At 38.2% G+C, this 18863-nt stretch overlaps 2 protein-coding genes across 3 annotated transcripts in view; both read left to right on the top strand.

Moving 5' to 3' along the window:
- On the top strand, positions 1–1548 carry LOC100392968 (olfactory receptor 6M1-like). The gene has a single exon (XM_009007134.4). It carries the CDS (start codon positions 44–46, stop codon positions 983–985), a length of 942 nt encoding a protein of 313 aa, XP_009005382.3. The 5' UTR covers positions 1–43; the 3' UTR covers positions 986–1548.
- Positions 1549–15712: 14164 nt separating this feature from the next.
- Positions 15713–18863, top strand: part of OR6M1 (olfactory receptor family 6 subfamily M member 1) — a 33029-nt gene continuing 29878 nt past the window's right edge. The window contains exons 1-2 of one of the 2 annotated variants that reach the window (XM_054241680.2): positions 15713–15819; positions 18237–18332. In XM_054241680.2, the coding sequence (XP_054097655.1) occupies positions 18318–18332 (15 nt within the window). In that variant the 5' untranslated portion in view covers positions 15713–15819; positions 18237–18317. Of the gene's footprint in view, positions 15940–18236; positions 18333–18863 lie in introns of both variants that reach the window. The other variant, XM_017978507.4, reaches the window with a different exon arrangement.

Genomic DNA, 18863 nt, shown 5'->3' with positions numbered 1-18863 from the left:
TTTTTTTTTCCAGAGATGTGCTGCTCACTAAGCATTGCCTGCAATGGACATGCAAAATCAGACCACAGTGACTGAGTTTACCCTGACGGCCTTTCCTGTTCTTCAGCAGCTTCAGATTTCCCTTTTTGTGGTCCTCTTGTTTACTTACATGCTTACTCTAACAGGAAACATTGCCATCATTTCCCTAATATGGGCAGATCATCGCCTCCAAACCCCAATGTACTTCTTCCTCAGTAATTTGTCACTTTTGGACATTTTTTACACCACCTCAGTTACCCCAAAGCTATTAGCCTGTCTCCTGCAGGAAAAGAAGACCATATCTTTTGCTGGCTGCATCACCCAAACTTATTTCTTTTTTTTCTTGGGGACAGTGGAGTTTATCCTCTTGGCAGTGATGTCCTTTGACCGCTACGTGGCCATCTGTGACCCCCTGCACTACACCACCATCATGAACAGCAGGGCCTGCCTCCTACTAGTTCTGGGCTGCTGGGTTGGAGCCTTCCTGTCTGTGTTGTCCCCAACCATTGTGGTATCCAGATTGCCTTTTTGTTACAAGAAAATTAATCACTTCTTCTGTGACATTGCCCCTCTGCTACACATGTCCTGTAGAGACACTCATTTCATTGAGATGATAAACTTCCTCTTATCTTCCCTCGTCCTCCTTACCTCATTGGTGCTCACCACTATGTCCTACATCATCTCTACCATCCTGCGTATCCCCTCAGCCCAAGGACGTCAGAAGGCCTTTTCCACCTGCACTTCCCACATCACCGTCGTTTCCATTGCCTATGAGAGCAACATCTTCATGTATGTGAGGCCCAGCCAGAGTCACTCATGGGATTTTGACAAGGTGACAGCTATCCTCACCACAATGGTGACCCCTCTTCTGAATCCTTTCATTTATAGTCTCAGAAATGAAAAGGTAAAGGAAGTCTTAAAAGAAGTAATCAGCAAAATTATGTCCTCATGGCACAGGAGAACTTAAAACTTTAAGTTTTTTTATACAGAATGGTTATTTTCAACTCTGGCTCAGTGCGGAGAAAGACAGGTTTAGACAACAGAAAGTCAGAGGTATACAGGAAGGTATGAATAGGCTCAGTGCCGCATCAGAGGAAAAGCACTGTAGTCACAGTTTAGAAGAGACAATTCAGCCATAGAGAAAATAACATTCTCTGAACTGTATTATTGAATGACTGCACAGTCATAATATCATGGATTAATGAAGAATACTAAACTAAAATCAAAAAAACCTAAATTTTAAGCTGGCTTTATCACTCTTTTTAATCAAGTGACACTTAGCCTATCTATTTGTTTTTTCATCTGTAAAATGGGGATGTTGTGCTTTTTCTTTTTGTTGTTGCAGGCTTAGCAAGATAGTCTAAGAAATGGAACCACATATAATTAAAAACAAACACTTCCGCTGGGTCTTTTCACATGTTGCAAGGATTCAACCTTGACAGTTTAATATTATAATAATAACAAGGGAAAGTAATAACATAATATAGGGTTTGTACAGTGTACTTAAATATATATACATGTATTTCATCTATTCCTTCTAACAACCTTAGAAAGCTGATATCATTATCTCCATTTTACATACGAGAAAACTGAGGTTTACAAAGGTTAAGCATCTTTTTTTTTTTTTTTTTTTTTTGAGACAGAGTCTCACTCTGTCACCCAGGCTGGAGTGCAATGGCACGATCTTGGCTTACTGCAACCTCCACCTCCCAGGTTTAAGCGATTCTCTTGCCTCAGCCTCCTTTGTAGCTGGGATTACAGGTACGTGCCACCATGCCCATCTAATTTTTGCATTTTTAGTAGAGATGGGGTTTCAACATCTTGGCCAGGCTGGTCTTGAACTCCTGACCTCGTGATCCACCTGTCTCAGCCCGCCAAAGTGCTGAGATTACAGGTGTGAGCCACCGTGCCTGACCAAGGCTAAGCATCTTGCCCCAAACTACACCATTGCTGAGTGGCAGAAATTTAGAATATGTGAACTTCAGACTCCTTTAGCATTCTGCTATATCATAAAATGTGGAAGGGAAACTTAAGCGGGGAAGCCAAATTAGCCTGGAAGCTACCTTGCTTTTCTGAAGCCAGAAGACAACAGTTACTCAGACCTGCAGATCAAGGCAAACCAGAAGTGGGATATAATTAGAATGGAATAAGAGGCAATTGGTTTGAAAGGAAAACTACTTATTCAGAGGCTACAACTGACCATGAGTCTAGACTGATCATCTATAGCAACTGGCCAATACAGCCATCATATAGAGAAGAGCGTCTTAGCATTCACTTGGTTGAGGGAAAAAAAAAAATCAGAAAACTAATGAAGATGGCTTATTATAATAATCAAAAGTACCATATGGAACTCAGACAATAAGAATCATCAAGACCTGCTAAGCAACGAAAAGAATGAACTAGAAATCCATAAGGATCCAAGGTAAGTATTCCCTTATCTCTAAGTCTCTGATTTCTCTTTAGGTCTCTTTGGAGTTGTAGTTCTCTGTATTATTTTTCTCCATATACTTTGTGGTAGGCTGAAAAATGGCCCCTAAAGATATCCAGGTTCTGACCTCTGGAAACCATGAATGTTATTTTATGTGACAAAGAGATTTTTGTAGATGCAATTAAGTTAAAGATCTTGAGACGGGGGGTTATCCTGGATTACCCAGGTGGGCCTTACAGGTATCCCAAGTGTCATCATAAGAGTTAGGCAAAAGGAGATTTTACTACCAAAAAAAAAAAAAAAAAAGGCCATATGATGATGGAAGTAGAGAGAGATCTGGTGATGCTGCTCTGCTGGCTTTGGAGACAGAGGGCTGTGAATCAAGAAATGAACCTCTGAAAGCTGGAAAGGCAATGAAACTGATTTTCTCCCACAACCTCCAGTGTGGCTCTGTCAATACCTGGGTTGCAGCCCAGTGAAACTCTTTTTGGATTTCTTGCCTTCAGAACTGTAAAATAATACATTAGTGTTGTTTTTAAGCCACTAAGTTTGTGATAATTTGTTACAGCAGCCATAAGAAACTAATATACACCTGATCTGTTTTTCTCTCTCTGCACTGTTTTTTTCTACTTTTCTGTGTACATGTAAGATAGCTGATTTTGTCATTCACAAATATATGTATACATTCAATTATAGACATATATTCAATATATAGGAGTATAGATACTGAATGTATTTGAATATATTGATATGTGGTAAATTTAAGTGGATGCATGTTTAAAATGATCTGAGTTTGAAATCCAAATTTCTGGGAGAAGGATATGATTGATCCAATTAGAGTGAGATTTCCACTTCTGATTCACTTATTTGTAAGAAGAATGAGTCAGCAAGATGTCAAATCACCCTGTGTCCACACAGCCACTAAGTAGGTGCTGTGGGAGTAAGTACTCTAAAAAGAGTGTAGGAACAGGAAGAAGACAATAGTCATCTCTAAGATCAAAAAGAATCACAGCTAGTCTTGTTATAGATTTTCTAGCTGAGTGGACAAAGATAGGTACCTTAAGAATTGGCATGAAATCAATGAACAGCAGCTAAATAAAGTGCTATCTTAGGAATGAATTCAGAGTATTATAAGAGAGCATAGTCCATCAAAGATAATGAAGTGGACAGATGTTTAAAGACTAAAAGTAGGTAGACCAAAGTCACCAAGAATTAAGCAGTCCTGTAATTTTCTGCTCTGTGCTCATAATCAGACCGTAATTAAGACATGGTATCAAAAGTTACCCTATCAGGTTACTATTGCTGCCATAACAAATTGCCACTAATTTGGCAGCTTAAGACAACACAAATGTATTATCTCCTGGTTCTGCCGGTCAGAAGCCCAACACAGGTCTTACCAAGATGAAATGTCAGCAGGCTGCATTCTTTCCTGGGAGTTTTAGCAGATAATCCATTTCCTACACCTTTGGGTTGTTGACAGAATTTATTTTCTTGAAGGCTATACTATGGATTCAACCTGGAAATTTGTTTCACTCAAGGAGGAAACTTGTTCCACTAAATCTAAGAAATCGTTTTTTTTTTACTATAGTTATGATATTGAATTCAGTGGTAGGGATAAAATGCTAAAAAAAATACCTTTAACACTGAAACACTGTATACATTTTAATCATGAGCAGTAATATCTTCAAGAACTTCTTAATATCTTAAAGACAAATCACTTATTTTAAAAAGTAATTTTAAGGCTGGAAGAAAATACACTATACAAAATGTTTAACTGTGTTTGAAGAGTGAGATTATACTACATCTCTTGCACCTTTTAGAGCTTTTAAAACTTGGGAAGCATATGTCAATTTTGATATTGGAAAAATAAACAATTTTTATAAACAATAAAATATATATTAGAAGAAGAGTTAAGTTAGGGTGTTTACTGAAGTAGGAGATACGATTTAAAACTTTTCTCTTTATTTTTACAATTAAAGAGAAAAAACTCTCATGAGTTCACTTTAGTAACAGATTTATAAAGAACATTCTTACCAGAACAGAGACTGAAGTTACAAAAATAATTTTAAAAAATTGAGATTCCTCCTCCATAAAGGTAAACGCAAATCCTTGAAAATGTCTGCATCTTAAGAACTTGGTTATTTTTTAAATATTAATATAATTAAATACTTCAAAGATTTTTTTTTTAATCCTTGGATTTATGAAAATGAAATTATAAACCGAGGGAGGTATCCTCAGAAAAACTGATTACAGTATTCTCTTAATGGTCACAATCCCACTCCACATTTCCACTCCCATCTGCCACATAAAAACTGGACCCCTCCTCAGACCTTATACAAAAGTTAACTCAAGATAGATTAAAGACTTAAATGTAAAACCCAAAACCATAAAAAACCCTAGAAGAAAACCCAGACAATACCATCCAGGACATAGGCATGGGCAGACGTCATGACTAAAATACTAAAAGCAATTGCAACAAAAGCCAAAATTGACAAATGGGATCTAATTAAACTAAAGCGCTTCTGTAAAGCAAAAGAATCTAGCATCATAGTGAACATGCAACCTACAGAATGGGAAAAAATTTTTGCATCTACCCATCTGACAAAGGTCTAATATCCAGAATCTACAAAGAATGTAACTAAATTTACAAGAAATAAACAACCCCAACAAAAAATGGACAAAGAATATGAACAGACACTTCTCAAAAAAAGACATTTATGTGGCCATTAAACATGAAAGAAAGATCATCACTGGTCATTAGAAAAATGCAAAACAAAACCATAATGAGATACTGTCTCACACCAGTCAGAAAGGTGATTATTAAAAAGTCAGAAAACAACAGATGCTGGCAAGGCTGTGGAGAAATAGGAACACTTTTACACTGTTGGCGGGAGTATAAATTAGTTCAACCACTGCAGAAAACAGTGTGGCGACTCTTTAAGGATCTAGAATTGGAAATCACCATTTGACCCAGCAATCCTACTAATGGGTATATACCCAAAGGATTATAAGTCATTCTACCATAAAGACACATGCACACGTATGTTTACTGCAGCACTATTTATAATAGCAAAGACTTGGAACCAAGCCAAATGTCCATCAGAAAAAGAAAATGTAGCACATATACACCATGGAATACTATGCAGCCATAGAAAAGAATGAGATCATGGCCTTTGCAGGGACAATGAAGCTGGGAACCATCATTCTCAGTAAACTAACACAGGAACAGAAAACTAAACATCACATGTTCTCACTCATAAATGGGAGTTGCAAAATAAGAATACATGGATACAGAGAGGGGAACAACATGCACCAGGGCCTGTCAGCAGGGTGGAGGGCAAGGGGAGGGAGAGCGTTAGGACAAATACCCAATGCATGCAGGGCTTAAAACCTAGATGATGGGTTGATAGGTACAGCAAACCACTGTGGCACATGTATACCTATGTAACAAACCTGTATATCCCAGAACTTAAAATATAATTTTTTTAAAAAGTATATGGCAAACTTATAAAGTGTTGATACATTTTTTTAAATTCCAAAAGTAATATAGGATTCAGTTTTCAATAAGCAGCCTGAAAGAGTTGCACCTTTGAAAAGAAATCAGCCTCACAAATAAAAAAGCCTAGAATTACACAATCATCAAGGAAGAACTGCTTAAAGCCTAATTAAAAATGACATAACAGGCTGGGTGCGGTGGCTCACGCCTGTAATCCCAGCACTTTGGGAGGCCAAGGCAGGTGGATCATGAGGTCAAGAGATGGAGACTATCCTGGCCAACATGGTGAAACTCCACCTCTACTAAAAATACACAAATTAACTGGGCGTGGTGGCACATGCCTATACTCGCAGCTACTCAGGAGGCTGAGGTAGGAGAATTGCTTGAACCTAGGAGGTGGAGGTTGCAGGGAGCCGAGATGGTGCCACTGCACTCCAGCCTAGCAACAGAGCAAGACTCCATCTCAAAAAAATAAAATGTTAGAACAAAGATAGATAGAATACTAAATTTTTTTCTTTATTTCTTCTAAAAATAAAATGAGGGGGATACATGTGCAGAGTTTGCAGGTTTGTCTCATGGGTATACATGTGCCATGGTGGTTTGCTGCATCTATTGACCCATCCTTGAAGATCCCTCCCCTCACCTCCCACACCCCCACAACAGGCCCTGGTGTATGTTGCTCCCCTCTCTGTGTCCATGTGTTCTCAACATTCAACTCCCACTTATGAGTGAGAGCATGTGGAGTTTGGTTTTTCTGTTTCTGTGTTAGTTTGCTGAGGATGATGACTTCCAGCTTCATTCATGTCCTTAGAAAAGACATGATCTCATTCCTTTTTATGGCTTCATCGTATTTCATGGTCTACTAAAACTTTAATGAATCATTATAAAAGTTCAGTGGTCTCAATGTTCTACCAACTCTTCAAACTGTAAAAGGACCACAAGAGACTCACTCAATTTATACAAGCTTTAATATGATTTTTAACACTGATATTTTTGCAGGATGGTTCATACTTATAATTTTAGCACTTTGGGAGGCCAAGCTGGGAGGATCATTCGAGCCCAGGAATTCAAGATTATCCTGGGCAACATAATGAAACTCTGTCTCTACAAGGAAAATCAAAAAAGTGGCCAGGTGTGGTGGCTCATGCCTGTAATCCCAGCACTTTGGGAGGCCGAGGTGGGTGAATCATGAGGTCAGAAGTTCGAGACTAGCCTGGCCAATATGGTGAAACTCTGTCTCTACTAAAAATACAAAAACTAGCTTGGCATGGTGGCACACACCTGTAGTCCCAGCTACTTGTACTTGGGAGGCTGAAGCAGAAGAATGCCTTAAACCTGGGAGGCAAATTTTGCAGTTAGCCAAGATTGTGCCACTGCACTCCAGCCTAGGCAACAGAGCAAGACTTCATCTCAAAAAAAAAAAAAGAAAGAAATTTTAAAAAGCTAACTTGGCATGGTGACACATGCCCATAGTCCTAGCTGCTCCAGAGGCTGCAGCAGGAAGATGCTTGAGCCCAGGAATTCAAGACTGCACTGAGCCATTATTGTGCCACTGCAGTCCAGCTTAGGAGACATAATAAGACCCTGTCTCAATAAAATAAAATAAAAGGAATCCATAATCTCTACAGATATAGTGCTGATAAAAATGGTGTATAGTAAAAAGGAGAGTTATGAATCTGAGTGTTGAGAGAGCCAGAATATCTTAGCATAAAACCCAACAGGAGAACAGAGTCAGTTTGTATGGACATAAGTAAACTGGTCTGGGGACTTTGTACCCTTTGACCAAGAGCTCTTCCTCATGCCCAACCACTAGCCTCTGGCAACTACCATTCTGCTCTCTGCTTTTGTGAGTTTGACTTTTTTAGATTCCATATGTAAGTAAGATCATTCAATATTTGCCTTTTCTATGGTGGTTTATTCCACTTAGCTTAATGCTCTTCTACCTCCCAGTTTCATTTAAAAACTCTTTAAAAATCAGGGTTTTTTTCCTTTTTTAAGGCTGAAAAGTATTCCGTTGTATTTACACACCATGTTCTTTTATCCATTTATCCTCTAATGGACACTTAGTTTGTTTCCATACCTGACTATTGTGAATAATGATAAAATAAACATGAAAGTACAGCTATTTCTTTGAGATACTAATTTCAAGTCTTTGGACATATACCCAGAAATGAGCTTGCCAGATTATACGGTAATTCTAATTTTCTGAGAAATCTTCATATTATTCTCCATAAGGGTTATACCAATTAATATTTCTACCAGCAGGCTGCAAGGTTTCTGTTTTCCATCCATACTCATCAACACCTCTTATCCCTTCTCTTTTTGGTAATTGCCATTCTAACAGGTATGAGATAACCCCATTATATTTGAGTCATATTTCTCTGATGATTAGTGATGTTGAAAACCTTTTCATACACCATTAGTGATTTGTATCTCTTCTTTGGAAAAATTTCTATTCAGATCCTTTGCCCATTTTTAATTGGGTTATTTGGTTTTTTGCTATTGAATATTTGAATTCTGTATATTAACTTATTTTTTTATTTTAACAGGTTTTTGGGAAACAGGTGGAGTTTGGTTATATAAATAAGTTTTTTGGTGGCAGTTTCAGAGATTTTAGTGAACCTATCACCGAAGCAGTGTACACTATACCCAATGCGAGTTTTTTTAAATAATTTACCCTCCTCCAACACTTTCCCTGTATCTTCAAAGTCCATTGTATTGTTCTAATGCCTTTGTGTCCTCGTAGCTTAGCTCCCACTTATGAGTGAGTACATACACTGTTTGCTTTTCCATTCCTGAGTTACTTCAATAAGAATAATGGTCTGCAATTCCATCCACATTGCTGTAAATGCCATTATTTTATTCCTTTTTATTGTGCAGTAGTATTCCACAGTATATATATGTCACATTTTCTTTATCCACTCGTTGATTGATGAGTATATTGATGAGTATTTGGGCTGTTTCCATATTTTTTCAATTGCAAATTGTGCTGCTGTAAACATAACTGTGCAAGTGTCTTTTTCGTATAAATATCTTTTCCTCTGGGTAGATTCCCAGGAGTGGGATTGCTGGATCAAATGATAGATTTACTTTTAGTTCTTTAAGGGATCACTGTTTTCCATAATGGTTGTACTAGTTTACATTTCCACCAACAGTGTGAAAGTGTTCCCTTTTCACCACATCCAGGCAAAAATCTTTTTTTTTTAATTTTTTGATTATGTTCATTCTTACAAAAGTAAGATGGTGGTATCGCATTGTGGTTTTCATTTGCATTTTCCTGATAATTAGTGATGTTGAGCATTTCTTCATGTTTGTTGGCCATTTGTATATCGTAATATCTTCTTTCGAGAATTATCTATTCATGTCCTTAGCCCACTTTTGGATGGGATTGTTTTCCTCTTGCCAATTTGTTTGAGTTCCTTGTAGATTCTAGATATTGGTCATTTGTCAGATGGATAGATTGTGAAGATTTTCTCCCACTATGTGGGTTGTCTGTTTACTCTGCCGATAATTTCTTTTGCTGAGCAGAAGCTTTTTAGTTTAATTAAGTTCCATTTATTTACCTTTGTTTTTGTTGCATTTGCTTTTGGGTTCTCGGTCATGAAGCCTTTGCCTAAGCCAATGTCCAGAAGGGTTTTTCCAATGTTATCTTCCAGACTTTTTATAGTTTCAGGTCTTAGATTTAAGTCTTTGATCCATCTTGGGTTGATTTTTGTATAAGGTGAGAGAAGAGGATCCAGTTTCCTTCTTCTACATGTGGCTTGCCAATAATTCCAGCACCATCTGTTGGTTAGGGAGTCCTTTCCCTACTTTCTGTTCTTGTTTGCTTTGTTGAAGATCAGTTGACCATAACTGTTTGGCTTCATTTCTGGGTTCTCTATTCTGTTGATCTATATGCCTGGTTTTATAACAATATCATGATGTTTTAATGGCCTTATAGTATTGTTTGAAGGTGGGTAATGTAATGCCTCCAGATGTATCCTTTTTGCTTAGTCTTGCTTTGGCTATGCGGGTTCTCTTTTTAGTTCCATATGAATTTTAGAATTGTTTTTCCTAGTTCTATGAAGAATGATGGTAGTATCTTTATGGGAATTGCTTTGAATTTGTAGATTGCTTTTGGCAGTATGGTCATTTTCACAATATTGATTCTACCCAACCATGAGCATGGGGCGTGTTTCCATTTGTGTTATCTATGATTTCTTTCAGCAGTGTTTTGTAGTTTTCCCTGTAGAGGTCTTTCACCTCCTTAGTTAAGAATAATCCTAAGTATTTTATTTTATTGCAGTTATTATAAAAGGGAGTGAGTTTTTAATCTGATTCTCAGCTTGGTCACTCTTGGTGTATAGCAGGGGTACTGTTTGTGTACATTAATTCTGCATCCTGAAACTTTGCTGAATTCATTTGCCAGTTCTAGGATTTTTCAGGATGAGTCTTTAGGGTTTTCTAGGTATATGATCATCAGCAAACAGCAACAGTTTGACTTCCGCTTAACCAGTTTAGATGTCTTTTATTTCTCCTTTGTCTGATTGCTCTGGCTAGGACTTCCAGTACTATGTCAAACAGAAGTGGTGAAAGTGAGCATTCTTGTCATGTTCCAGTTCTCAGGGGGAATGCCTTCAACTTTTCCCTGTTCAGTATAATGTTGGCTGCAGGTTTCTCATAGATAGTTTTTATTACCTTAAGGCATATCCCTTCTATGCCAATTTTGCTGAGGGTTTTAATCATAAAGTGATGCTGAATTCTGTCAAATGCTTTTTCTGCATCTATTGAGACCATCGTGTAGTTTTTGTTTTTAATTCTGTTTATGTGTTGTATGTCATTTATTGACTTGTTTATGCTAAACCATCCCAGCATCCCTGGTATGAAATCCACTTGATCATGGTGAATTATCTTTTTGATATGCTGTTGGATTCAGTTCATTAGTATTTTGTTGAGGATTTTTGCATCTATATTCATCAGGGATATTGGTCTGTAGTTTTCTTTTTTGGTTATGTACTTTTCTGGTTTTGGTATTAGGATGATACTGGCTTCATAGAATGATTTAGGAAGGATTCCCTCTTTATCTTGTGGAATAGTGTCAATAGGATTGGTACCAAGTCTTTGAATGTCTGATAGAATTCAGCTGTGAATCCTTCTGGTCCTGGACTTATTTTATTGGTAACTTTTGAATTACCATTTCAGTATTGCTGCTTGTTATTGGTCTGTTCAGGGTTTCCTTTTCTTCCTGATTTAATCTAGAAGGGTTGTATATTTCCAGAAATTTATCCATCCCTTCTAGGTTTTCTAGTTTGTCCACATAAATGTGTTCATAGTAGCCATGAATGATCTTCTGTATTACTGTGGTATTCGTTGTAATATCTCCCATTTCATTTCTAATTGAGTTTATTTGGCTTTTTTCTTTTCTTGGTTTATCTCACTAACGGCCTATCAATTTTATTTTTTCAAAGAATCAGCTTTTTGTTTCATTTATCTTTTGTATTTTTTATTTCATTTCATTCTGCTCTGATCTTGATTACTTTCTTCAGCTGGGTTTGGGTTTGGTTTGTTCTTGTCTCTCTAGTTCCTTGAAGTGTAACCTCAGATTATCTGTTTGTGCTCTTTCAGACTTTTGGATGTAGGCATTTAAGCTATGAACTTTCCTCTTAGCACCACCTTTGCTATTTCCCAGAAGTTTTGATAGTAGTGTCACTGTTATTCAATTCAAAGTATTTTTTAATTTCCATCTTGATTTTATTTTGACCTGATGATCACTCAGGAGCAGGTTATTTAATTTCCATGTATTTGCATGGTTTTGAGAATTCCTTTTGGAAATGATTTCCAATTGTACTCCACTGTGATCTGAAAGAGTATTTGCTATAATTTCAATGTTTCTAAATTTGTTGAGATTTATTTAGTGGCCTTCCATATAGTCTATATTGGAGAATATTCCATGTGCTGATGAATAGAATGTATATTCTGTGAGTGTTGGGTAGCATGTTAAGTTCATTTGTTCTTAGTTGATTTTCTGTCTTGATGACCTGTCCAGTGCTGTCAGTGGAATACTGAAGTCCCCCACTATTATTATGTTGATGTCTATCTCATTTCTTAGGTCTATTGTTTTATAAATTTGGAAGCTTCGGTGTTAAGTACATACATATTTAAGACTGTGCTAGCTATGTATATATTTAGAATATTTTCCTGTTGGACTAGTCCTTTATCATTAATAATGTCTCTCTTTGTCTTTTCTTTTTTTTTCTGGGAGACACTTTTTGTTTTAAACACAGACTTCTACAGAGGGAAAAATTATAAACGAGATCTTTCACAGCAAAGAAATGAGAAACCCTGGGTGCACTAAGACCTCACCCCTGGAAATGAATCTTGAGAAACTGAGTTCAGTTTGGAGGCGCTAAGTCAGATGAGATTGTCACCATTTGAGAGAGGCATTTGAACCAGAGAAACTCCATCTTGAATAGGGGCTGCGTAAAAGGCTGAGACCTACTGGGCTGCATTCCCAGAGAGTTAAGGCGTTCTGAGTCACAAGATGAGATAGGAGGTCAGCACAAGATAAGAGGTCATAAAGACCTTGCTGATAAAACAAATTGCAGTACAGAAGCCAACTAACACCCACCAAAACCAAGATGGCCACAAGAGTGACCTCTGGCCACCCTCACTGCTACACTCCCACCAGTGCCATGACAATTTACAAATGGCATGGCAACATCAGGAAATCACCCTATATGGTCTAAAAAATCATCAAGAAATAACCGTAAGAATGGGCAAGGAGCAGGGTGCAGTGGCTCATGCCTATAATCCTAACACTTTGGGAGGCTGAGGCAGGCGGATCACCTTAGGTCAGGAATTCGAGACCAGCCTGGCCAATATGGTGAAACTTTGTATCTACCAAAAATACAAAAAATTCGCCAGGTATGGTGGCGTGTACCTGTAGTCCCAGCTACTCAGGAACCCGAAGCAGGAGAATTGCTTGAACCCAGGAGGTGGAGGTTTTAGTGAGCCCAGATGGCACCACTGTAGTCCAACCTGGAAGGCACAGTAAAACTCCATCTAAAGAAAGAAAAAAAAAAGGGTGACCAGCAGTCCTGGGGCTTCTTTGTCTGTGGAGTAGCCATTCTTAATGCTTTTATTTTCCTAATAAACTTGCTTTCACTTTATGGACTCGCCCTGAATTTTTTCTTAGGCAACATCCAAGAACTGTCTCTTGGGGTCTGGATCTGTACTTGCTTCCTGTAACACATCCATTCCCCCATCCCAGGTGTCAGCAGAGAGTAGAGAGCGACTCCCATGCAGAGCCCTGGAGAGGAGCCTGGCCTCATCAGCCGCTTTGTGAGGCAGCTGTGTGATGGAAACCACGGATCTGCAAAGCCCCGTGCAAGGCCTGGGCAGGTGAGAGCTGTGAGCTACTGTCTGCGCTTGGCATCCTCTCAGTGACTGTCAGAGTCTGAGGGGCTCCAAGGTCCCAGTGAGGGAAGAGCAGAGACAGAGAGAGACCAAGTGGAAGCTGTTGGGGTGCAGGCTGAGGTCGCCCTCTTCAAGTGCCCCAGGCAGTCCCAAGCAAGTCGGGTGTGAGGCCTCACACTCCTGGCCACCAGCCTTTGCTCAGGGCCTGGGTCTGAGACTCTCCTGCCAGTCCCACTCCCCTCTGGTTTTACAGGTGTTACAACACCCTGCATGCCCTGTGCACCCAAACCCCATTCAGTGTTCACAGCCTGGAGGCCGATGTGACACAGGGGCCTGCAAGGGAGACCTTCAGCGGCTGTTGCTTTAAAGTTTGTTTTGTCTTATATAAGAATAGTTACTCTTGCTCACTTTTGATGTCCATTTGCATGGAATATCTTTTTCCATGCTTTTACCTTAAATTTATGTGAGTCCTTATGTGTCAGGTGAATCTCTTGAAGACAGCAGATACTCTGTTGGTGAATTCATATCTATTCTGCCGTTCTGTGTCTCTTAAGTGGAGCATTTAGGCCATTTACATTCAACATTAATATTGAGAAGTGATGTACTATACTATTCATTGTGCTATTGGTTGCCTGATACCGTGTGTGTGTGTGTGTGTGTGTGTGTTTTCCTTGTGGTATTATTTTATAGGTCCTGGGAGACTTATGCTTTAAGGAAGTTCTATTTTGGTGTATTTCAATGATTTATTTTAAAATTCAGAGCTCCTTTTAGCAGTTCTTGTAGTGCTGGCTTGGTAGTGACAAATTCTCTCCGCATTTGTTTAAATGAAAAAGATGATATCTTTCCTTCATTTATGAAGCTTAATTTCACTGGATACAAAATTCCTGACTGATAATTGTTTTGTTTAAAGAGGTTAAAGATAGGACCCCAATCCCTTCTAGCTTGTATGATTTCTGCTGAGAAATCTGCTGTTAATCTGATAGGTTTTCCTTTCTAGCTTACTTAATGCTTTTGCCTCACAGCTCTTAAGATTCTTTCCTTCATCTTGATTTTACATAACCTGATGACTATATGACCAGGCAATTATCTTTTAGTGATGAGTTTCCCAGGTGTTCTTTGAGCTTCTTGTATTTGGATGTCTAGCTCTTTAGCAAGGCCAAGGAAATTTTCCTTGATTATTCCCACAGATATGTATTCCAAACTTACGGATTTGTCTTCTTCGTTGGGAACATCAATTATTCTCAGGTTTGGTTATCTAACATAGTCCCAAACGTCTTGGAGGCTTTGTTCATTTTTTAAAAAATTCTTTTTTCTTTGTCTTTGTTGGATTGGGTTAATTCAAAAAGCTTGTCTTCAAGCTCTGAAGTTCTTTCTTCTACTTGTTCAATTCTATTGCTGAGACTTCCAGTGAATTTTGCAATTCTCTAGGTATGTTCTTCATTTCTACAAGTTGTAATTGTTTATATTATGCTATCTGTTTCCAATTTCTTTAAATTGGACTTCACCTTTCTCTGGGGTCTCCTGGATTAGCTTAATAATCAACCTTCTGATTTATTTTCCTGGCAATTCAGAGACATTTTTCTTGGTTTGGATCCATTGCTGATGAGCTAGTGTGATCTTTTGGGGTGTTAAAGAAACTTGCTTTGTCATATTCCAGAATTGTTTTTCTGGTTTCTTCTCTTTATGCAGACTACATTAGAGGGAAGATCTGGGACTCAAAGGCTGCTGATCAGATACTTTTGTTCTACAAGGTGTTCCCTTGTTGTGATGGTCTCCCCTTTTTCCTAGGAATGTGGCTTCCTGAGAGCTTAACTGCAGTGATTGCTGTTTCTCTTCTGGATCTAGCCACACAGTGCAGCTACAGGACTCCAGGCCAGTACTGGGGAGTGTCTGCAAAGAGTCCTGTGATGGAATCTGTTCAGGTCCCTCAACTGTAGTTACCAGCACCTGCTCCAATGGAGGTAGCAGAGGAGTGAAGTGGACTCTGTGAGGGTCCTTGATTGTGTTTTTGTTAAGTAAGCTGATTTCGTATTGGTGGCCTCCAGCCAGGAGATAGTGCTTTCAGGAGCACATCATCTCCTATAGGGAGGGCTGATACTATAGGGAGGGTCAGGTGGTGGGTGGGGCCATAGCACTCCCAAGGGATTCTGTCCTTTGTCTTTGGCTACCAGGGCAGGTAGGGAAAGACCATCAGGTGGGGCAGGGTTAGGTGTTTCTGAGCTGACTCTCCCTGGGTGGGGCTTGCTGTAGCTACTGGGGAGATAAGAGTTTGGTTTCCAGACCAACGGAGTTATGTTTCCGGAAGGATTATGGCTGCCTCTGTTGTGTCACACAGGTCACCAGGGAAGTTGGGGAAAACTGGCAGCCACAGGCCTCACCCAGCTCCCATGCAGCCCACAGCCCAAAAGGCTGGTCTGTCTCAATGTACCCTCCCCTGCCTCGCCAGCCTGCCAAGAGCACCAAGTTTACTTCCAGGTAGTAGGTGAGCAGGGCTGAGAACTTGCCCCAGGCTACAAGCCTCCCAACTGAGAAAGCAAGCATATTCAGTTACTTGGCTATTCCACCTCCCTCAAAGGATCTGTAGATTCTCTCAGCTTTTCTGGTATGTTTCTGTAGTAGTTCTTGGAGCAAAAGTCACAAAGTGGGTCTCCACATGCTGCTCTGTTTGTCCAAGTGGGAGCTGCAAGTCAGTCCTGCCTCCTATCCTTCATTTTCCCTTGGTTATTAGCTTTTCATCAGATACATGGTTTACAAATATTTTCATCCAAGCCATAAGTTACATCTTTCTTCTCTCTGTTGATTGTTTCTTGTTTAGGCAGAAGCTTTTCAGTTTAATGAATTGCCCTTGTCTAATTGTGCTTTTGTTGCCTGTGTTTTTGGTGTCAACTAAAAAATCATTGCTCACACCAAATTGAAGGTGCTTTCCCCCATTTGCTTCTAGGAGTTTTACAGTTTCAGGTCAGAAATTTATGTCTTTAATCATCTTTGAGTTGATTTTTGTATATGGTATGAGACATGGGTCCAATTTAATTCTTCTGCCTATGGATATCTGGTTTTCTCAATATAATTTATTTAAGAGCTATTCTTTCCCCATTGTGTATTCTTGGCATCGTTGATAAAAATCTATTGAGCATAAATGATCAATTTAATTGCAGGATCTCTGTTCTGCTTCATTGGTCTATAAGTTAGTTTTTATGCCAGTATCATGCTTTCTTGATTACTATAGCATTGTAGCATTTTTTGAAATAGGGAGTGTGATGCCTCCACAGTTGTTCCTCTTGATCAAGATTGTTTTCACTCTTTGGGGTCTTTTGTGGTTCCTTACAAATTTTAGGATTTTTTTCCATCTCTTTGAAAAATGTAATTGTAATTTTGATAGGAATTGCATTGAATCTGCCTATTGCTTTTGATAGTATGAACACTATAAGAATATTTATTCTTGGGTACTTTCTATTTCTTTCTCTTGTATAATTGTATTATTGCTCTGTCTAGGATTTCCAAGACTATTGAATGGAAGTGGCAAGAGTGGGCATCGTTGTTTTGTTCCTGATCTTACAAGAAACACTTTCAGCTTTTCACCATTAAAAACGATGTTAGCTGTGGTCTTGTCATATGACATTCAATATGAGGTGCAATTTTTTCTATACCTAATTTATTGAAAGATTTATCATATAAGGGTGTTGGATTTTGCCAGATACTTTTTCTGCATCTGTTGAGATAATTATATTATTTTTGTCCTTCATTTTGTTAATGTGGTGTATCACATTTATCAATTTGCATATGCTGAATTATCCTATCCTCCCAGGGATAAATCCTACTAGATGGTGAATGATCCTTTTAACTGTGCTTTTAAATTCACTTTGCTAGTATCTTGTTGAGAATTCTGTATCTTTGTTTTTAATTTTATTTTCTCGTAGTGTCCTGGTCTAGAGCTTTGGTATCAGGCTAATGCTGGCTTTATAAAATGAGTTTGGAAGTGTTCCCACTTCTTCAATTTTTTGGAAAAGTTTGAGAATGGCTGATACTAGTTCTTATTTAAATGTTTGGTAGAATTCAGCAATGAAGCTATCAGGTCCAGGGCATTTCTTTAATGGGATACTTTTTACTATTTTAATCTCTTCATTCACTGTATGTATGTTCAGATTTTCTTTCTTCATAAATCAGGCTTGGTAGGTTTATAGGTCTAGAATTTATTAGTTTCTTTGATGTTCTCCAATTTGTAAATGTATGATTGTTTGAGGTAGTATATTATGATCCTTTGCATTTCCATGCTATTGGTTGTAATGTCTCCTCTTTCATTTCCGATTTATTTGCATTGATTTATTTTTGCTAGTCTAGCTAAAGGTTTGTTAATTTTGTTTATATTTTTGGAAAACAAACTCTTAGTTTTGTTGATCTTCTGTACTGTTTTTCTAGTCTCTTACTTATTTCTACTCTGATCTTTACTATTTCTTTATTTCTATTAACTTTGGGCTTAGTTTGTTCTTTTTTTAATTTCTTAAGGTGTAACATTAGGTTATTTGAGGTATTTCTTCTTTTTCTATGTATGTATCACTATAAACTCTCTTCTCTGAACTACTTTTGCCATATCCCATCAGCTTGGCGTGTTGTGTTTTCATTTTCATTTGTCTTAAGATTAATTTTTAATTTCTTCTTTGACCCATTGGTTGTTCAGAAGTGTTGTTTATTTTCTGAATATTTGTGATATTCCTAAATTACATTTATTTTTTTGAGACAGTCTTTCTCTGTCACCCAGGTTGGAGTGCAGTGGCACAATCTCAGTTGACTGCAACCTCTATCTCTCAGGTTGAAGTGATTCTCCTGCCTCAGTCTCCCAAGTAGCTGGGATTATAGGTACTCTGCCACCATGCCCATCTCATTTTTTTTTTTTATTTTTAGTAGAGACAAGGTTGCAACATGTTGGCCAGGCTGGTATTGAAATCCTGACCTCAAGTGATCTGCCTTCCTCGGCCTCCCAAAATGCTGGCATTGCAGGTATGAGCCATGGCCCTAAATTACTGCTTACTTCTAATTTTATGCAACTGTTGTTGTGAAAGATACTTGATATGATTTTAATCTTCTTAAATTTGCTAAAACTTGGTTTTTGGCCTAACATATGATCTACTCTAAAGAACACTTTGCGCACACTTGAGAAGACTATGTATTCTGCTGCTATTGGATATAATATTCTATATGTCTGTTAAATCTATTTGGTGTAAGGTATAGTTCAGGTCTGATGTTTCCTGATTGATTTTCTGTCTGAATGATTCATCCAGTGTTGAAAGTGGGGTATTAAAGAGCTCTACTGTTTTTGTATTACGGTCTCTTTTTCTCCAACTCTATTAATATTTGCTTTATATATTTAGGTGCTCCAATATTGGGTGTATGTATGTTTGCAGTTGTTATATCCTCTTGATGAATTGACCATTTTATCATTGTAGACCTTTTCTGTCTCTTTTTTAGTTTTGACTTAAAGACTATTTTAAGTAAATAAGTATAGCTATTCCATGTCCATTTACATGGAAT

This window comes from Callithrix jacchus, chromosome 10, assembly GCF_049354715.1.
Source record: "Callithrix jacchus isolate 240 chromosome 10, calJac240_pri, whole genome shotgun sequence".
Classification (NCBI taxonomy): domain Eukaryota; kingdom Metazoa; phylum Chordata; class Mammalia; order Primates; family Cebidae; genus Callithrix; species Callithrix jacchus.
Note: the sequence above shows the minus strand (reverse complement) of the source record. Positions and strands in the feature narration are given on the sequence as shown.